Source organism: Littorina saxatilis, linkage group LG14 (genome assembly GCF_037325665.1).
Source record: "Littorina saxatilis isolate snail1 linkage group LG14, US_GU_Lsax_2.0, whole genome shotgun sequence".
Classification (NCBI taxonomy): domain Eukaryota; kingdom Metazoa; phylum Mollusca; class Gastropoda; order Littorinimorpha; family Littorinidae; genus Littorina; species Littorina saxatilis.
In genome coordinates this window covers 27,400,515-27,418,018 of record NC_090258.1, presented here as the reverse complement: position 1 = coordinate 27,418,018, position 17,504 = coordinate 27,400,515, and the positions used below count along the sequence as shown (strand labels likewise).

At 43.0% G+C, this 17,504-nt stretch overlaps 1 protein-coding gene across 1 annotated transcript; it reads right to left on the bottom strand.

The window, feature by feature from the left end:
- Window positions 1-7,899: 7,899 nt before the first annotated feature.
- LOC138947476 (probable methyltransferase-like protein 24) lies at window positions 7,900-17,047 on the bottom strand. The gene is made up of 5 exons (XM_070318954.1): window positions 16,959-17,047; window positions 15,962-16,090; window positions 13,727-13,801; window positions 12,304-12,442; window positions 7,900-11,742 (listed from the first exon to the last, which is right to left on the bottom strand). The coding sequence occupies exons 2-5, from the start codon at window positions 16,054-16,056 to the stop codon at window positions 11,404-11,406; spliced, it is 648 nt and encodes a 215-aa protein (XP_070175055.1). The 5' UTR covers window positions 16,057-16,090; window positions 16,959-17,047; the 3' UTR covers window positions 7,900-11,403.
- Window positions 17,048-17,504: the final 457 nt, after the last annotated feature.

Here is a 17,504-nt window from a genome sequence, read left to right as displayed (position 1 = left end):
CGCAAACCGCAATCGGTGAATAATTAGGCCTAGGCGATAATCGTCGGAGATCGACAGCCAATCAAACGCGACCCATGATACTGCTATGGGTTCACGCGAGTGCTGGGGTGCGAATGCACTGACTTGACGCAGACAGCTTCAGCTGAACGGTTCATACCACAACCCCCCCCCCCCCCCCCCTTTTTTTCTCAACGAATTTGCATCGATCTCAAGAATGGTCTGTGAGCTAAGGAAAATATCGGAATTCCGATAAAATTCGGACCAGTCCCATGTCTGAACACACACACACACACACATACACGCACACGAACACACACACTTACTACACACACGCACACACACACACACATACATACTCGCACAATCACACGCCAGTGCGCGCACATACAAATACACACAGACACACACACAGACACACACACATACACACATGTATGCACACACATAGATATACACACACACATATGCCCAACCACACACACAAACACATACACACACACACACGCCACCTTCAACACACACACATACATACTAACGCACATACGGACAAACACACACGCGCGCACGCACACACACACAAACATGCACTTACATACACCCAGACACATACACACACACAGACACATCCAGACGCACACACACACACACAAACATGCACTTACATACACCCAGACACATACACACACAGACACATCCAGACGCACACACACACCCACACACACACACACGCGCGAGCACAAACACTCTCACACACACACACATACACACACGCACAACCTTATGCACACACACACACACACACACACACACACACACACACACTCACACACACACATAAAACACACACTAACACACACACACACACACACACACACACACACACACACACACACACACACACACACATAAACACGCAAATACACACATGTATTTATGTGTGTTTTCGCGCGCGCGTGTGTGTGTGTGTGCTTGTGTGTGTGTGTGTGTGTGTGTGAGAGAGAGAGAGAGAGAAAGAAAGGGAGAGAAAGAAAGGAAGAAAGAGAGAGAGTCAACCGGAAAGCTCAGTACAGTGCAATAGTTTTTGGCGTGCCACCTCTCAGATACGTTACAGAATGCTCCAGAATGCTCCCCACAAACCCCCGTTTCCTAGACCATTCTCGGCGAGCGTTCGCAATTGTTACGCTTTTGTGACCCCGGACCACCGAGCGCTTGCTAACGCTCGCGAGCGCCACAACAAAACTATGCGTTGCATAGAAAACGTTCGCAAACGTTCTGTGGCGCTCTGCCTATGCAACGCACCCCAGGTTCAAGCCAGCGCTGCTACCAACTGAGCTGTCTCCCTGCCCCAACTTTAATGGTACAAACTTTTGAAACTAAATTTCAAACATCAAATACAAATAACTATGAAATGTTATATGAACAATTATTGGCAAATTTCATTTAATTTTTTACAATACTGGCACATCTTCACCGCGGCATAGCAAGTAATTTTTCATTTTCATGTGATTAAGTCACGGAGACATTTCCTGGGTAGAGAAGGGTCAAAACTTTTACGTGACGCCATTAGTCGAAGTGTGACCTCTTGTCTTGTCGAACTTTGTTTCCCTTTTGATGTTCCGAAGACAATTAGACGAGATAGTCACAATACCGATAGCGCGGCGGTGACCTTGCGAGTCATTATCTACTGCTGATATGAAGATGTCCCCGACACAAAGTTTGTTACCAACAACAACAACAACAAGATACTAAGTTTGTTCTCAAAATTATTTGTCAGTTCAGTGGAAGACATTCAGAAGAAGTGACAAAATGTTTATGTGATGCTGAACTTCGCATCATGACGTCTTCTCGAACTTTGATTCTTTTTTGAAGTAAGAAATTTCCTTTTGGAAGAGAGGGTTTTGGTTTGTTCAGTCGATGTTGTTTCTCATTGAGACACACTCCTTCTCGTGAAGACAGTCTGATTTACCATCTCAGATCTAGCCGGGCTTTTACCCTCCACTTAGTCACATAACAAAAATTAACAGCCTTGGTGCTCTCAGGGCACAGCTAAAAGTTCTTGGTGAATTAATGTTGTGAAAGCCACATTGATGTAATTGTAGTCCTGGCCAAGCATTGCAAGGTGGTAAAAAAGTCATCAGATAGTGACATCATTGAACAGTGACATCATCAGACAGTGACACCATTGAACAGTGACATCATCAGACAATAATGTCATGGCAGTAGTCATTTGACAGGAGTGCAAGGGAAGGGACTCCTGTCTGCTGGTGGAGGTAGGGTAATGTACTGGTGATGTACTAGTGATGTACTCCTGGGCATACTGGTGATGTACTAGTGATGTACTCCTGGGCATACTGGTGATGTACTAGTGATGTACTCCTGGGCATACTGGTGATGCACTGGTGATGCACTAGGGACGTACTAGTGATGTACTCCTGGGCATACTGGTGATGTACTAGGGACGTACTCCTGGGCATACTGGTGATGTACTAGTGATGTACTCCTGGGCATACTGGTGATGTACTAGTGATGTACTCCTGGGCATACTGGTGATGCACTGGTGATGCACTAGGGACGTACTAGTGATGTACCCCTGGGCATACTGGTGATGTACTAGTGATGTACTCCTGGGCATACTGGTGATGTACTAGTGATGTACTCCTGGGCATACTGGTGATGTACTAGTGATGTACTCCTGGGCATACTGGTGATGCACTGGTGATGCACTAGGGACGTACTAGTGATGTACTCCTGGGCATACTGGTGATGTACTAGTGATGTACTCCTGGGCATACTGGTGATGTACTAGTGATGTACTCCTGGGCATACTGGTGATGTACTAGTGATGTACTCCTGGGCATACTGGTGATGCACTGGTGATGCACTAGGGACGTACTAGTGATGTACCCCTGGGCATACTGGTGATGTACCCCTGGGCGTACTGGTGATGTACTAGGGACGTACTAGTGATGTACTCCTGGGCATACTGGTGATGTACTAGAGACGTACTAGTGATGTACTCCTGGGCATACTGGTGATGCACTGGTGATGTACCGGTGAGCCACATGCTTGATCTGCTTCTTCATCCTGTGGATGATGCCTGAGTGGGATAGACAAAAAACAAATGAAGGTTTCATGAGCGTTTCGAGGCCGGTGATGCAGTGGCAGCTAATACTGACTACTATACAGAAAAACTCTTGAAAAAGCTCAGGGTTTAACCTGGGAGAAAAGGGCAATGGGACATTTGTCCCCCTCAACTAAATTCTGATGGGGCATAGTCGAAGGCAAGATCGAATTACCGTAAGCACCAAAGAGGCCGTTACGCGTTTTGACCAAAGATGCAAAATGGTGCAATATTGTGCCATCTGAGAATTAGCCGCTATATATAGTACTAGATGATTACCCGCTTCGCCGAGAAGAAGTAGAGCCGAATACCAGGCTGTGCCTGGGACCCGGCTTTGCCGCGTGTACGCCGGCTTTGCCGGCGCACGAAGGAAGGGAGATCTAAAAATAGTAACGTGCAGTGACCTTCTTAAAATAGTAACGTAGTAACGAGAACTTGATTGACGCCACACGAAGGAAGGGAGATCAAAAAATAGTAACGTGCGGTGACCTTCTAAAAATAGTAACGTAGTAACGAGAATATGGATTGACGCCACACGAAGGAAGGGAGATAAACGCGCACAACAAAACACTGGAGAAGATAAGGAAGAGTTACTGGGAATGGATATAGTGGATCTACAGAAAAACCAAAATCGGTTCAGCGCTGCGCGCTGAGAGCACGTGTTGAAATATCTCATCGATGAGGTTGTGTCTGAATATGGCCTCCAAATTTGAAAAAGATCGACTGAGAACTTTGGCCGTGCATCGCGAACAGACACACAGACACACAGACACTAGTCGTATATATATATATATAGTATTATTTATGTATGTGTGTGTGTTTGTGTAAGTATGTGAGTGTGTGAGTGTGTGTGTGTGTGTGTGTGTGTGTGTGTGTGTGTGTGTATAATCCGATGTAAAGTGTACATTTGGTGGCGCAGTGGTACGTACGTTATCTCAATGTGCCCTTTGACGCACTGAAGGAAATTGTGATGGGACATTTTCAGATTTAATGCGCCAATGGCGCAGGGCGCACTGGTAAATGAAACCCTGAAAGCTAGTCTCTTCTGCTGTGTTCATGGGAAGAAACTCCCACATTTTTACGTGTATGAATGTTTTTACCCCGCCATTTACTGATTTAGGCAGCAATATGCCACTTTCGGTGGGGTCGAAGCATGCTGGGTATTTTCATGTTTCTATAACCCACCGAACTCTGACATGGATTAAAGGATCTTTTCCATGCACACTTGGTCTTGTGCTTGCGTGTACACATGAAGGGGGATAAGGCACTAGCAGGTCTGCACATAAGTTGACCTGGGAGATCAGAAAAAATCTCCACCCTTAGCCCACATTAAAACATTATATACATGTATATATATGTACAATACACAAAGAGAAACTCACTTTATGTCTGGGCCCAGCTCTGGTAGAGGCGAAACCATTGTTGAATAGGTGCATGCCGCCATTCTCATACAGCTCTTGGACAGGTCTAACCAGCCTTGGATGGATGCAGGCCGCCATGTTCAAACAGCTCTGGGTGAAGCGTAACCATTGTCAGTTGGGTGTATGTCACAGTTTTCTGCCAGCTCTGGGTGAAGCGTAACCATTGTCAGTTGGGTGTATGTCACAGTTTTCAGCCAGCTCTGGGTGAAGCGTAACCATTGTCAGTTGGGTGTATGTCACAGTTTTCAGCCAGCTCTGGGTGAAGCGTAACCATTGTCAGTTGGGTGTATGTCACAGTTTTCAGCCAGCTCTGGGTGAAGCGTAACCATTGTCAGTTGGGTGTATGTCACAGTTTTCAGCCAGCTCTGGGTGAAGCGTAACCATTGTCAGTTGGGTGTATGTCACAGTTTTCAGCCAGCTCTGGGTGAAGTGTAACCATTGTCAGTTGGGTGTATGTCACAGTTTTCAGCCAGCTCTGGGTGAAGCGTAACCATTGTCAGTTGGGTGTATGTCACAGTTTTCAGCCAGCTCTGGGTGAAGCGTAACCATTGTCAGTTGGGTGTATGTCACAGTTTTCAGCCAGCTCTGCCAGTCTAAAACAGAAAAACAATTACATCTTACATATATCATGAATTAATGGTGTCAAAGCATTGACACATATGCAGGCAGACTCACAACAAACGTGTACTCTCACTTAACGTAAGAAAGACAGACGTAAGGACACATACACATGCTCTCTCACCGAGAATCGGCCTGGTACCTTTGCTTTGGCTTTGGTCAGGAGTGGACTTGACGGCTCAGCATGTTTTCATCTCTATTAATTGGTGACAGGCACTTTTGACAACATGCTAGCGTAGCCCTCTCACCTTGCATCGTGTATTCTACAGCAGAGCGACGAGGGTGTCTTCCAGAGATGTCGGCATTCATAGTTATAGTATCGACTTCGAAACGAAACTCGAATTGAAAATGGAGGGCGAAGTGATTTGTGTCTCCCGCAGGAGAGTTAGGCAAAGGAGGCAATCGAGATTTGGCAAGTCAAGTGAGTAAAGCTAGGAAGTAACGTTTCTTAGGAAAGCCAAACTGTGTGTGTGTGTGTGTGTGTGTGTGTGTGTGTGTGTGTGTGTGTGTGTGTGTGTGTGTGTGTGTGTGTGTGTGTGTGTGTGTGTGTGTGTGTGTGTGTGTGTGTGTGAGTGTGTGTATGATTATATTGATGTCGCACATTCTGACACTGCTGACACAACAGCAATATGTTTAATAGAATACAGTAATACATTTTTCATTCTTGTCCATTTATGTAATGTAAGGATTTTGCGTCAAAAGTAATTGTTAATTTTCTATGCCACAGATTAATGTTTAAGTCTCATCTACAGTCAAACATACAAATACCAAGTGTGTTATATTATCTTATTGTTTTATTGATTAAAAGGACACACTATAGCATCTTCCCAAACATTAAAAAAATGGGTTTTTTAAAACACCAAGCAATGTACAAAACTTGCACACACAAAATGCTTGTTTCGTCTTGTCAGGGAAAACAAAGTTGCATCATGCTATCTCAAATACTTCGCAGATGGTGCAATTTACAATGTATATAGTTTCTTTCGTTCATGAAAGTACAGTCAAAAAGAAACACACTATCATACCCACATCAAAAAGAAGAAATATTTCCATATCAAAATATATGCACATAACTATCATCAAATTCACCCATCATATCATATCACCCCCCTCCTAAATCAGCTCCACTGGTTGCCCGTTCCTGCCCGTATCACATACAAAATCAACACTCTCACCTACAAATGCCTCCATGGTCTCGCCCCTGCCTATCTCTCCGACTCTCTCGCTCTCTATGTCCCTTCACGAGCACTCAGATCATCTGCCGACTCCCTCAAGCTCAACATCCCCCACACCAAACTCAAAACAGCAGATCAACGCTCATTTTCTTTCCAAGCACCTAGCCAATGGAACACACTACCTCTCCCCCTCCGTCAACAACAGTCCCTCGAATCATTCAAATCTGCACTCAAGACATTCCTTTTTTCCAAATAATCCATGCATTCTACACTGCCCACCCCATCCCACCCTGAATAACTACATATTTTAATGGTTGATGGTGTGTGTGTGTTAGTGACTTTAAGTCTCCGTGTGTGTAAATGAGTGTATGTGCGCCTTGAGTCGCCTGTTGGTGAGATATGTGCGCGTTATAAATATTCGTATTATTATTATTATTATATACTTTAGTTCATTCTGTCACCTTACAGGGCTCCCCATACACCCTCCACCTCCAGGGTCCCAAGACCCCCAAAGGTTAAATTCCGGAAGTAACTCTGTCGGGTTTGTATGGGTTGTGAAAGAGTGAGTTCCCTTGCTTTACTCAGACAAACATCACCTGGTTCCTGTACACGTGTTGGAGACACACCCTCTCGCTAGTGACTGGCATGTAATGTCACGTTTCAAAAATGGGAAGAAACCGACGTTACGTACGAGCGCAGGGTATCGAATATGAGAATCGCACTTTCCCCAAGAACAACGCATAATGTTTGAACCGATTTCTCTCCTCTTTCCTTGCTTGTTTACTTTTAGCACGTGTTGGCCGGAAACGGAAGTTGAAATATTTGTCCGAGCTTCAAGCGGCATAGCAGTGACAGAGTTATTTCCAAAAAGTGTCTATTTGAATGCTAAGGGCTTCATAATTTGTGTCGTCAGACCTGGAACGCCGAAGAAGAAGAAGAAGAAGAAGTGTCGTCAGAGATCTGCTAGAAAATGTTCTGATAGCAGGTATGCATGATAACTTTGTCTCCCAGTGTGTATATAAAGACGCAGGGATGTGCAGTTTGTTGGGGAGCCCTGCTTTACTCAAACAGGTTAAGTTATAGCTTGCAGTTAGAGATAGTCAGAGACGTTCTCTGACTTTAACACATCAACCACAGTCATAATACTAAAGACACAAAGTCATACACACTGTCATATAAATTATACAGTTCTACAAACACAGTCCTAAACAAAGTCATGCATACAGTTCTATAATTACACAGTCATACACAATTTAATAAACAGTCATACATACAGTTCTACAAACAGACAGTCATCAACAAATAATACATGTATCTAAAAACATGACAATGGCATTGTAACAGTCCATCTTTTGAACAAATTCAATAGCTTTTCTAAAATGTGATAAAAATAAAACATCTAAAAGTATTCTCCAGCAAAAGTACAAAATCCCATAACCATAACATGCGACAAAATTATCATTTTGATTTAAAAGCAAAATTAAAAAAAAGAATACAAAAAAAAATACATTGTACAACTGTAAACCAGTTCTTATGACAGCACTACAGAGGACCGCCCCCCCCCCCCCCCCCCCTTTCTAAGACCCCTAATTTAAGACTAAGGACAAATTCAATAGCTTTTCTAAAATGTGATAAAAATAAAACATCTAAAAGTATTCTCCAGCAAAAGTACAAAATCCCATAACCATAACATGCGACAAAATTATCATTTTGATTTAAAAGCAAAATTAAAAAAAAGAATAAAAAAAAAAATCATTGTACAACTGTAAACCAGTTCTTATGACAGCACTACAGAGGACCGCCCCCCCTCCCCCCCCTTTCTAAGACCCCTAATTTAAGACTTAACCCCTTTTAAGACTCAGTTTTTCAGATTTTATGTTGATAATCTCCGTAACTGTAATCCTATTTTCAGACTTCCTCCTCTTTATTCTTCACTGTGCTTCCTGGGTCGTGGATGCCCAAGAGTCTCAGAAACGTGTCTGTATCTCTGGGAGTTTTGGATTGAAACTTCATGCAATCCTCAAACACCATAGAACCTTCCCATTGACCACGTTGCAAAGGATTAATCTTTGTTAACAAATAAATAAACAATGACATAATTTGTAAAGCACAGTATGGCTTTAAAGAAGGCGGTAAAAAGTGTATCCCTATTTGGATAGCATGGGTCGTGTATGACACACACTTTTTACCTTGAATCGTTCTTTAAAAAGTATGGGTCATAGTCATGACCCACATCACCTGAACTGTGTAGTCCAACGCGTGATCGGGTGGAGATTAAGACTTAAATTTGAATTACTGTTTAAAGTGTAAGAATCTCTATGTATATTTACGATCACACCGGCCAGTAATTTATGCTTTTCAAACACAAACAGGTGTAAATAGCGTATTCTGTTCACTGCCCAAAAAATGAAAAAAATGTCATGACAATAATGCACAAAAAAAAAAAAATACAGTCTTGATAATTACAAAGGCATGATACTCAGGTGTTACGTCAAGCATGAAATCAACTACTTAAAAACATTGCTTCCTATTGTTATTAACATATTGTTGCCACCATACATTTTCACCCACAAATAATTTCGTTGGCTGCATGTCTTGTGTGAAAGTCAACAGATCAGAAACTTAACAATACCAGCAAGCTTATGAATATCACCAGAAAAATGTAGCACAAAACATTGTACAATTAAGTGCATTGCACAAAAAAAAGTGTGGCACATTCGTATAAGCAGTACTGCTATCTCCAGCAAATGTTCAAAGCTGTTTTTGATCACAAAATGTTTCTTTTGTCGCACCGATTAAATCTTTCGATATGCCATGTCTCTTTTCAAATAAAAACAGGATTAAAAAGGTAACTTTTCATTTATATTCCGGTCTGAACAAATTTGTTAAAAAGTATATACAAAAAATCTTCTTGCTCTTCTCTCTTTTTGACACAAACTATAGTGATCAAATGCTTACAGGTAACACAAAACTAAGCGCACACATGCATATCTCTCTTTCTAACTCTCTCTCTCTCTCTCTCTCTCTCTCTCTCTCTCTCTCCTTTTCTCACTCTCACTCACTCACTCTTCTTTCTCTCTCTCTCTTTCTCTCTCTCTCTCTCTCTTTCTCCGAGTCAAACACATGCTTATGCACATAAATATCTGTGCGTGCTCAACAATAAACGGCATTACATGACATACAAAGCTGGGCACCAAAGTGGAGAAAGTTGTTTTGTACCTGTGTGTGTGTGTATGTGTATGTGTGTGAGTGTGTGTGTCCAAGTGTGTGTGTGTGTGTGTGTGTGTGTGTGTGTGTGTGTGTGTGTGTCCAAGTGTGTGTGTGTGTGTGTGTGTGTGTGTGTGTGTGTGTGTGTGTCTGCATATATAGGGGTGTGCATGCATGGGTGTAAGTCTCTCTGTCTGGGTGCACTTTCTTTACTATCATTGGAGTGAATTTTACATTTGTTCTTGTAACTAGTGCAATGTTATGACAACAAAACTCAGCCTTTTTACATTTGTTCTTGTAACTAGTGCAATGTTATGACAACAAAACTCAGCCTTTTTACATTTCGGGCACACAATGTGTCAACATCTCATCATTTTCTAGGTTGACATTCTGTGTGAGCATAAATAAAATTTTGAACAATAAATAATTATACAAAAACAATCATACCAATTTCAACACGTTGTGTTAAACTGTTGATTCAACAATTTGCATTAAGTGTAGCCACAAAAAGCAACAGCAGTATACTCATTGAGTGTTTCCGCTGTTTGAATGATATGTAGCTTTTGGCACCTTTTTCATATTTTGTTGGAATGTGATCACATAAAATGTATAACTCCCGTCCCTCGTAAAACCTGAGAAATATCTAAAAATGAAGGCCAAATTTACACAGGTTACAGGAATTTGAAAATCTACATTACTACCTGGCAAACCTAGTCCATCTGAAAAGGGGAATTAATTTTGATGGCCATTTGGCAAACACTTTGGCAAACGTCGTTTGGCCTTCTCGACCAAAGAGGCGGGAGGATAGCTCAGTTGGTAGCGGCGCTGGCTTAGAAGTCAGTTGTAGCTATCGGTGTGGGGTTAATGACCCCCCACCCCCCAATTTATTTCTCAGATTCAACTTTGTGCAGACAACCCATGTGCACGCATGTGGAAGATAAAGATTAAAGTTCACAGCAAAAGTCTCAGGGCTTGGAAACATGAACACACGCATAAAGGAAACAGTACAAAAAAATGGATAGCGCCGTATACTGTATGGCAGCTCGCTTTCCCCAGGGAGAAAGCAACCTGAATTTCAATGAGAGTAACCTCTCAGGACTAAAAATACATGTGTAACATCTTATCCTTATCCTATCTTATATATATTTGTCGTGCCAATTCACAGAATTGCCGAATTCGCTTTTTGCCATAACTTGCTATAACATCAATTATTGCAATATCTATCCATTCCAGCATCAAGCTGTCTACATGAGGTAATACCCAAGGGCAAGGCATTTCAGAACTTTAAACTCCAAAATTGGTTGCCAATTTCGCAAAATGGAAAAGTTTTAGAAGCCCTTACACATGTTCAGCAAAACACTGCCAATTTCGCGTAATCGGCAGCATTTTGCCGATTACGCGGAATGGACAAAAAGTGTTACTGATTTGGTGAATTTGGCAAGTCCGCGAATTTGACACGACATATATATATAAAGTGAGCTAATTTGGAATGCTGTTTAAAAACACTGCACTGCGACTGTACTCATCAATTTTTCCCTAAGGTGTAGATAAAAGCAACCAAATTTTGGATTTGATTCCACAGAATTCTGTGGATCCACTAAAAAGTCACACCCCTAACCATAAAAGCTGTTTGTGAATGCTGTTTGGGGATACTGCTACATATTCAAATTTGTTCCTATTTTTGTATTTAGGCAGACAGATTATGAAATATAAGCTGAACCCACATGAACTTGGGATTTTGTATCCACAGCATTCTGAGGATTCCCTTAAAATGCTTTAGAATTTGTGCCTCATTTTTTTCTGCTGCAGAGGTGCGAAATGTTAAGCTCCCAAAGTGATTTTTTGATTTTTCATCCACAGATTACTTAAAATTCCCACCCCTAACCATATGAATTTCACAGCAACCGTTTCTCTCCCTCCAACCAAACTTTGTCACGTAGCTGCAAGCTTTGTTCTGATGGCGCCAGAAAATTCTGAAGCCAATGTCATGGAGATCTTTGAGAATTCCGAGCGCCAAGATGTATCGTTCTTTGGGCGGCTCTTTGTCGATCTGTTCAGGGTTGTATTGCGAGCAGCCGTCGCATTGATGAAGTTCCATCAAGAGTTGTCTCGTGTCGCTCAAGTGGCCTCCCTTGAGCAAGGGAGGTAATACTTTCCACTCCCACTCTTCGATGTCTAGTTTCAGTATGGAGAGCGGTTTCTGTTTAAAACAGACAAAGAGGAAGAGGAGCATGAAACATTTGCCTTCCAGGTTAGGCAGACATCAGAACATATCCCATATCTTCTTCTTCTTCTACTTCTTCTTCGTTCATGGGCTTAGACTCCCACGTTCACTCATGCTTTTAGCACGAGTGGATTTGTACGTGTATGACCGTTTTTACCCCGCCGATCAAGCAGCATACGCCGATTTCGGGGGAGGCATGCTGGATATTTTCGTGTTTCTATAACCCACCGAACTCTGACATGGATTACAGGATCTTTTCCGTGCGCACTTGGTCTTGTGCTTGCGTGTACACACGAAGGGGGTTAAGTCACTAGCAGGTCTGCACATAAGTTGACCTGGGAGATCGGAAAAATCTCCACTCTTAACCTACCAGACGGCAGCAACCGGGATTAGAACTCACGACCTCCCGATTAAGAGGCCGACGTCTTACCACCACGCCACTGCGCCCGTTCATATCCCATATAACAACCTGGCCAGAACAGAGATGGTGAGACAAATAATTAACAAGGGAAGGACTGCGCCATTAATGTCACTTACCTGAGCGTGACCCAGATTTGTACGAATGTCAGGCAAGGTGAACATTTTCCATCCACTAGATGTCGTCCCACTGAAGTTGGCCAGTCCGAACGCGTGGAACATCACTGATGACTCTCGCTGGTGATCCTCGCGTTTCATGCTAGAAAATAAAACGTACAACACAAAGATAAGCAAATCCTCATTGATGAAAGTATAAGAGATTGATTTTTAAATGAATTTCAACCAATGTACTGTTATTTTTCATTTTTCATCATTTATGCCTTTGACCCCGTCCGGGGCATAGGCCGCCAACAAGAGCTCGCCAGGCACTCCGATCCTGGGCTTTCTCCCAGGGCCGAAATGTTCCTTGTATCTCTTGTTGACGTTTCTGTAACGAGTACTTTTTTCCATGGATAAGTTGTTAGCCCTTCGCACAACCCCCAACCTGGAGGGCCAGGGTGTATACTTAGTCTGGCCCCATTCACCTCAGACCTGTCCGGCGTGGTTACACCTGCCAGGAGCACTATGAAGGCTCCGGCCGGCATAGCTCTTTGGATCATCAGGGCACGCAAGCTGCTACGCCACGGCAAGGCATATACACCAGTAGCAGCAATGTACAGTAACACCTCCAGAAGAGCGCTCACTCTAAGACTGGCTCTATAGTAACTCATTGTCTCCCAGGTACGGATATATCCGTACCCACTCATATGGCTCTATCTGACCAGGTATGGATATATCCGCTCAGACTGTTAGCTTCAGTCGCTTCCTGTAACGTCCATCTGACGCCTGCATTCCAGCGTGTTGATACACAGTTACTACACAGTTACGACAATTCCGAGTGACCTGCTGCAGCACGGCTGGTCTTGGTTAAAAAAAAAACCTTGGTCAACATAGGTGGGGTAGAGAGTGTTAAGCCCTCACTTTCTCTGACTTTCCCTTCTTTGTGTCACAATATATACATCTCTTTTAAGACTCACTATCTTCAGAATTCTAGTGTTTTCAGATTTTAAAGGCCTTTAAATAGAGGTATCAGTGTATCCACATATTTTGCGAACGATGCTCTTATTTTTCACATTACACACATGTCCGAGGACGATGTTTTTGGCAATTACCACCAAAAATATTGTGGTTTCGATATGAGATGAAAGTCGCAATGCGAGTTGCACATAAAGCATATGGGTTAAAATTCACGTTACAATTAATTTCATAACATCAGGACAGTAATATGTTCAAGACAGCATGGAACTGTAAGTTATTGTGAGCTTCACAACAATGGAGATAAAGTTTCAATGTGAGTATATAATTAAGCCAGACAAAAACATGGGGTCAATCATATCACAGTTTATTTTACGACAAGAACATCTACAAAACAGTACAAAACAGTAAAGTACAGTAACTTAGACTTCAAAACAATAGACTTATGAAGATAATGTAAAAGACTCACCTTGGATCGAAAGAATGCACTTCACACCCGTATCTCTTTGCCACAGAATCATCAAAACTGAAGTCTTCTCCCACACTGCAAAACACAGTAAAGCTATGCAATTAATTCATGATCGACAAGCCATCATCATCTCTGTTTTATTTTTAAAGTGAAACAGAACATATACACTACAAAACATGTGTTAAATTATGCATACCATGTTACCACATGGGGTGGGGGGGGGGGAAGGGGGAGGGGAGGCGGGGGGGGGGAGAGGGGCTCGAATAGCTCAGTTGGTAGAGCACTGGACGTGTGATCCTAGGGTCACAGGTTTGAATCCAGACCGGGAAGGACACGGGTCAACTTGATGTGTAGACTCACCGATAATATCCATGTCCCAGCCCTATATTACCACAGTGGTACGTAAATACCACCGGCACGGTTGGCCTAGTGGTAAGGCGTCCGCCCCGTGATCGGGAGGTCGTGGGTTCGAACCCCGGCCGGGTCATACCTAAGACTTTAAAATTGGCAATCTAGTGGCTGCTCCGCCTGGCGTCTGGCATTATGGGGTTAGTGCGAGGACTGATTGGGAGAGACATGAAGCCTGTGCTGCGACTTCTGTCTTGTGTGTGGCGCACGTTCTATGTCAAAGCAGCACCGTCCTGATATGGCCCTTCGTGGTCGGCTGGGCGTTAAGCAAACAAACAAACAAACAAACGTAAATACCCTACGTCATTCTGCCATAGATGCAGGTGACTAAAACACCAACACACGCACACCTGGGTAGTGCGTCTCTTGTTACGGCTTGCTTTCCACAGGGAAAATGCGACCTGAATATATGTCGAGTCTCAGTGAATATCAAATATAACGGTTGAAGTTCGCGGATCATGGAAAATGCGAGCTTCAGCTAGCTTTTTAATATCCACAAACTCGATGTGTAACCTATTTATTCCTCATTTCTTCTGTTTTTCAAAGAAAAAAAGTGTCTTTGTGCCACAGTTTGATCGAACCGTAATCACTCTGCCAGTCTACCTGCTCAGGTGAGAGATTATAAAGTGGATGTCTAGTTCCGTGAAAATCCTTCAATTCTGCGAACACTTCATAGCGGTTCCTTTGGTTTGGGATAAAATCAAGTACACAGTTACGCTGTTGTTCTGTGGTGGCGGTAAAGGCAGATACTTTGTGCTCATGTTTTGGTATTGCTAAGGAAATTTTTTTCCGTCGTATTGATATCGTGCGCACATGTGCACAAGGGGGTGTTGTAATACTGAGAAGAGTCTGCACAAAGTTGTCTCTGGGAAAAAAAAAGTTGACTCTGGGAAATGAATCCCTGGTCAACGGGTGCAGTGGTGTAGTGGTGGATCAAGGGTGGAGATTTTTCCGATCTCCCAGGTCAACTTATGTGCAGACCTGCTAGTGACTTATTCCCCTTAGTATGCACAAGACCAAGTACGCACGGAAAAGATCCTGTAATCCATGTCAGAGTTTGGTGGGTTAATAGAAACATGAAAATACCCAGCATGCTTCCCCCCGAAATCAGCGTATGCTGCCAGAATGGCGGGGTAAAAACGGTCATACATGTAAAAACCCACTCATGCAAAAACATGCAAAAACATGAGTGCACATGGAAGTTTCAGCCCATGAAAGAAAAAGAAGAACAAGAAGAAGAAGAAGAAGAATCCCTGGCAGAACGTGGGGATCGAACCCACACAGATAGTGACAACCGGTTGTGAAGCCAGCGCTTGGGCGGGGATGTAGCTCAGTCGGTCGCGCGCTGGATTTGTATCCAGTTGGCCGCTGTCAGCGTGAGTTCGTCCCCACGTTCGGCGAGAGATTTATTTCTCAGAGTCAACTTTGTGTGCAGACTCTCCTCGGTGTCCGAACACCCCCCGTGTGTACACGCAAGCACAAGACCAAATGCGCACGAAAAAGATCCTGTAATCCATGTCAGAGTTCGGTGGGTTATACTTATAGAAACACGAAAATACCCAGCATGCTTCCTCCGAAAACGGCGTATGGCTGCCTAAATGGCGGGGTAAAAAACGGTCATACACGTAAAATTCCACTCGTGCAAAAAACACGAGAGTACGTGGGAGTTTCAGCCCACGAACGCAGAAGAAGAAGAAGAAGAAGCCAGCACCACTACGGGACCGAGTTATTTCCCCTCCCTGTAAAGTAAGGACACTTTCCATTGGTGCCAAGGGCGTTTTTTCGTCACAGGTCCACCGTTCTGCCTGAAATACAATTTCCACTCACCCAAAGGAGTAGATGAGACACGGTTGGACAGGCTTGTACGCAGTGTCTTCACATACTTCCCAGCCACCGTCCGTGATCTTGCCCAGTCTCTCCATGTTCTTGCATGTTGTCTGGATCTGCTGGGTGTAGCTGTAAACCAACAAAAGTTGTATGAATCCAAAAACAAAGAATTGTAGGTTCATGGAATGTTTATTAACCCCTTCACTGCCACAGTATAACAGCATTATCCGAACGGTCTATGGGAAAGAAATGTGTTTAGAACCCCTACAAGTACTTGGACAGTGGCTACCTCCCATTTAGTTTTCAGAAATGTCCTGAAATGTTGTTGACACAAATCCCACGTATGAGATACGGTTATGGGCGTAGTACAAACCGAAAATGACCACGTATTACATACGGGGTGGGCATGCAGTGAAGGGGTTAAAGACAAAACGTTACATTTACTGGTACGTCGACCCAATGGTAAAAATAATGGTAATGGTAATACCAACTAAGTTGTATGCATATATATCAACCTTCACCGAATCACGCTGTGGACTACACAGTCCGGATGATGTGGGTTGTGTACGACGAATACTTTTTAAAAAAGGATTCAACGGGAAAGGTATGGGTCGTACACGACCCTCGCCTGCATCTAAATAGGAATACACTTTTACCAGCCTCTTTGCAGAGTTTGGGTCGTACATGACCCACACCATCCGAACAGGGATAACACAATAACATTCTGTGTTCAATTCCATATCGGTCGTTGTGATTTTTCATTGATTTGTGCATATCTTGCCCTGTGTGTTAACTTTAAAGTTGATTATAACCTAAAACGTAATTTTCAGATTCAAACTCCCCCATAAGCGGCATATTGCTGCCTAAATAGCAAGGTAAAAACGGTCATACACGTAAATACCCACTCGTGCACAAAAAACAACTACAAGTGTACGTGGGAGTTTCAGCCCATGAACGCAGAAGAAGTCTAAGACAGTGAGAGGTAAAAGTGGCTTACCTGTGATATAAATCAGATAATTCTTCCCATGATATATTAAGGAGCCGTGACTTTGGTGGCAGCACAATTTCGATATTCGGAGGATATAAAACCTGCAGGAAAAAAAAATTGCACTTCAGTATACTACAGGTGAAACAGATTCACAGCACAGAGAGACTAAGAGAGAGAGAGAGAAGAGAGAGAGAGAGAGAAGAGAGAGAGAGAGAGAGAGGCCAAGAAAATACCGAGAGAGCCAGAGAGAACGGTATATGGTACTTGGCCACATAAACCTAGGAAGATCAGGAACTGAATGAATTGTGTGAAAAAACACACTCACACAAATCCACACAAAAACGAAGGGACAACAAAAGTGTGCAACTACTTGTATATATATATACAACAACAACAAAACTGAAAGCACACAGCATTAAGCCATCTGGTATTCTCTAATAGTGTATTTCTTGGTGTGTTTGCTCCCTTTAAGTTAATTGTAGCTTGCTTGCTTTGCCTTCTACATAAATCTGTTCTGAAATTTTCTTCCATACTAGATAACACATAATTTCCCTG

What these genes read in the sequence shown, in the direction of transcription:
- LOC138947476 (XM_070318954.1), bottom strand. Translation starts at nt 16,056, where the DNA reads ATGGAGAGACTGGGCAAGATCACGGACGGTGGCTGGGAAGTATGTGAA. An exon ending in GTGCATTCTTTCGATCCAAG is followed by an intron (nt 12,443 to 13,726) that starts GTGAGTCTTTTA and finishes TTTATTTTCTAG; the next exon opens with CATGAAACGCGAGGATCACC. An exon ending in CAAATCTGGGTCACGCTCAG is followed by an intron (nt 11,743 to 12,303) that starts GTAAGTGACATT and finishes TGTTTTAAACAG; the next exon opens with AAACCGCTCTCCATACTGAA.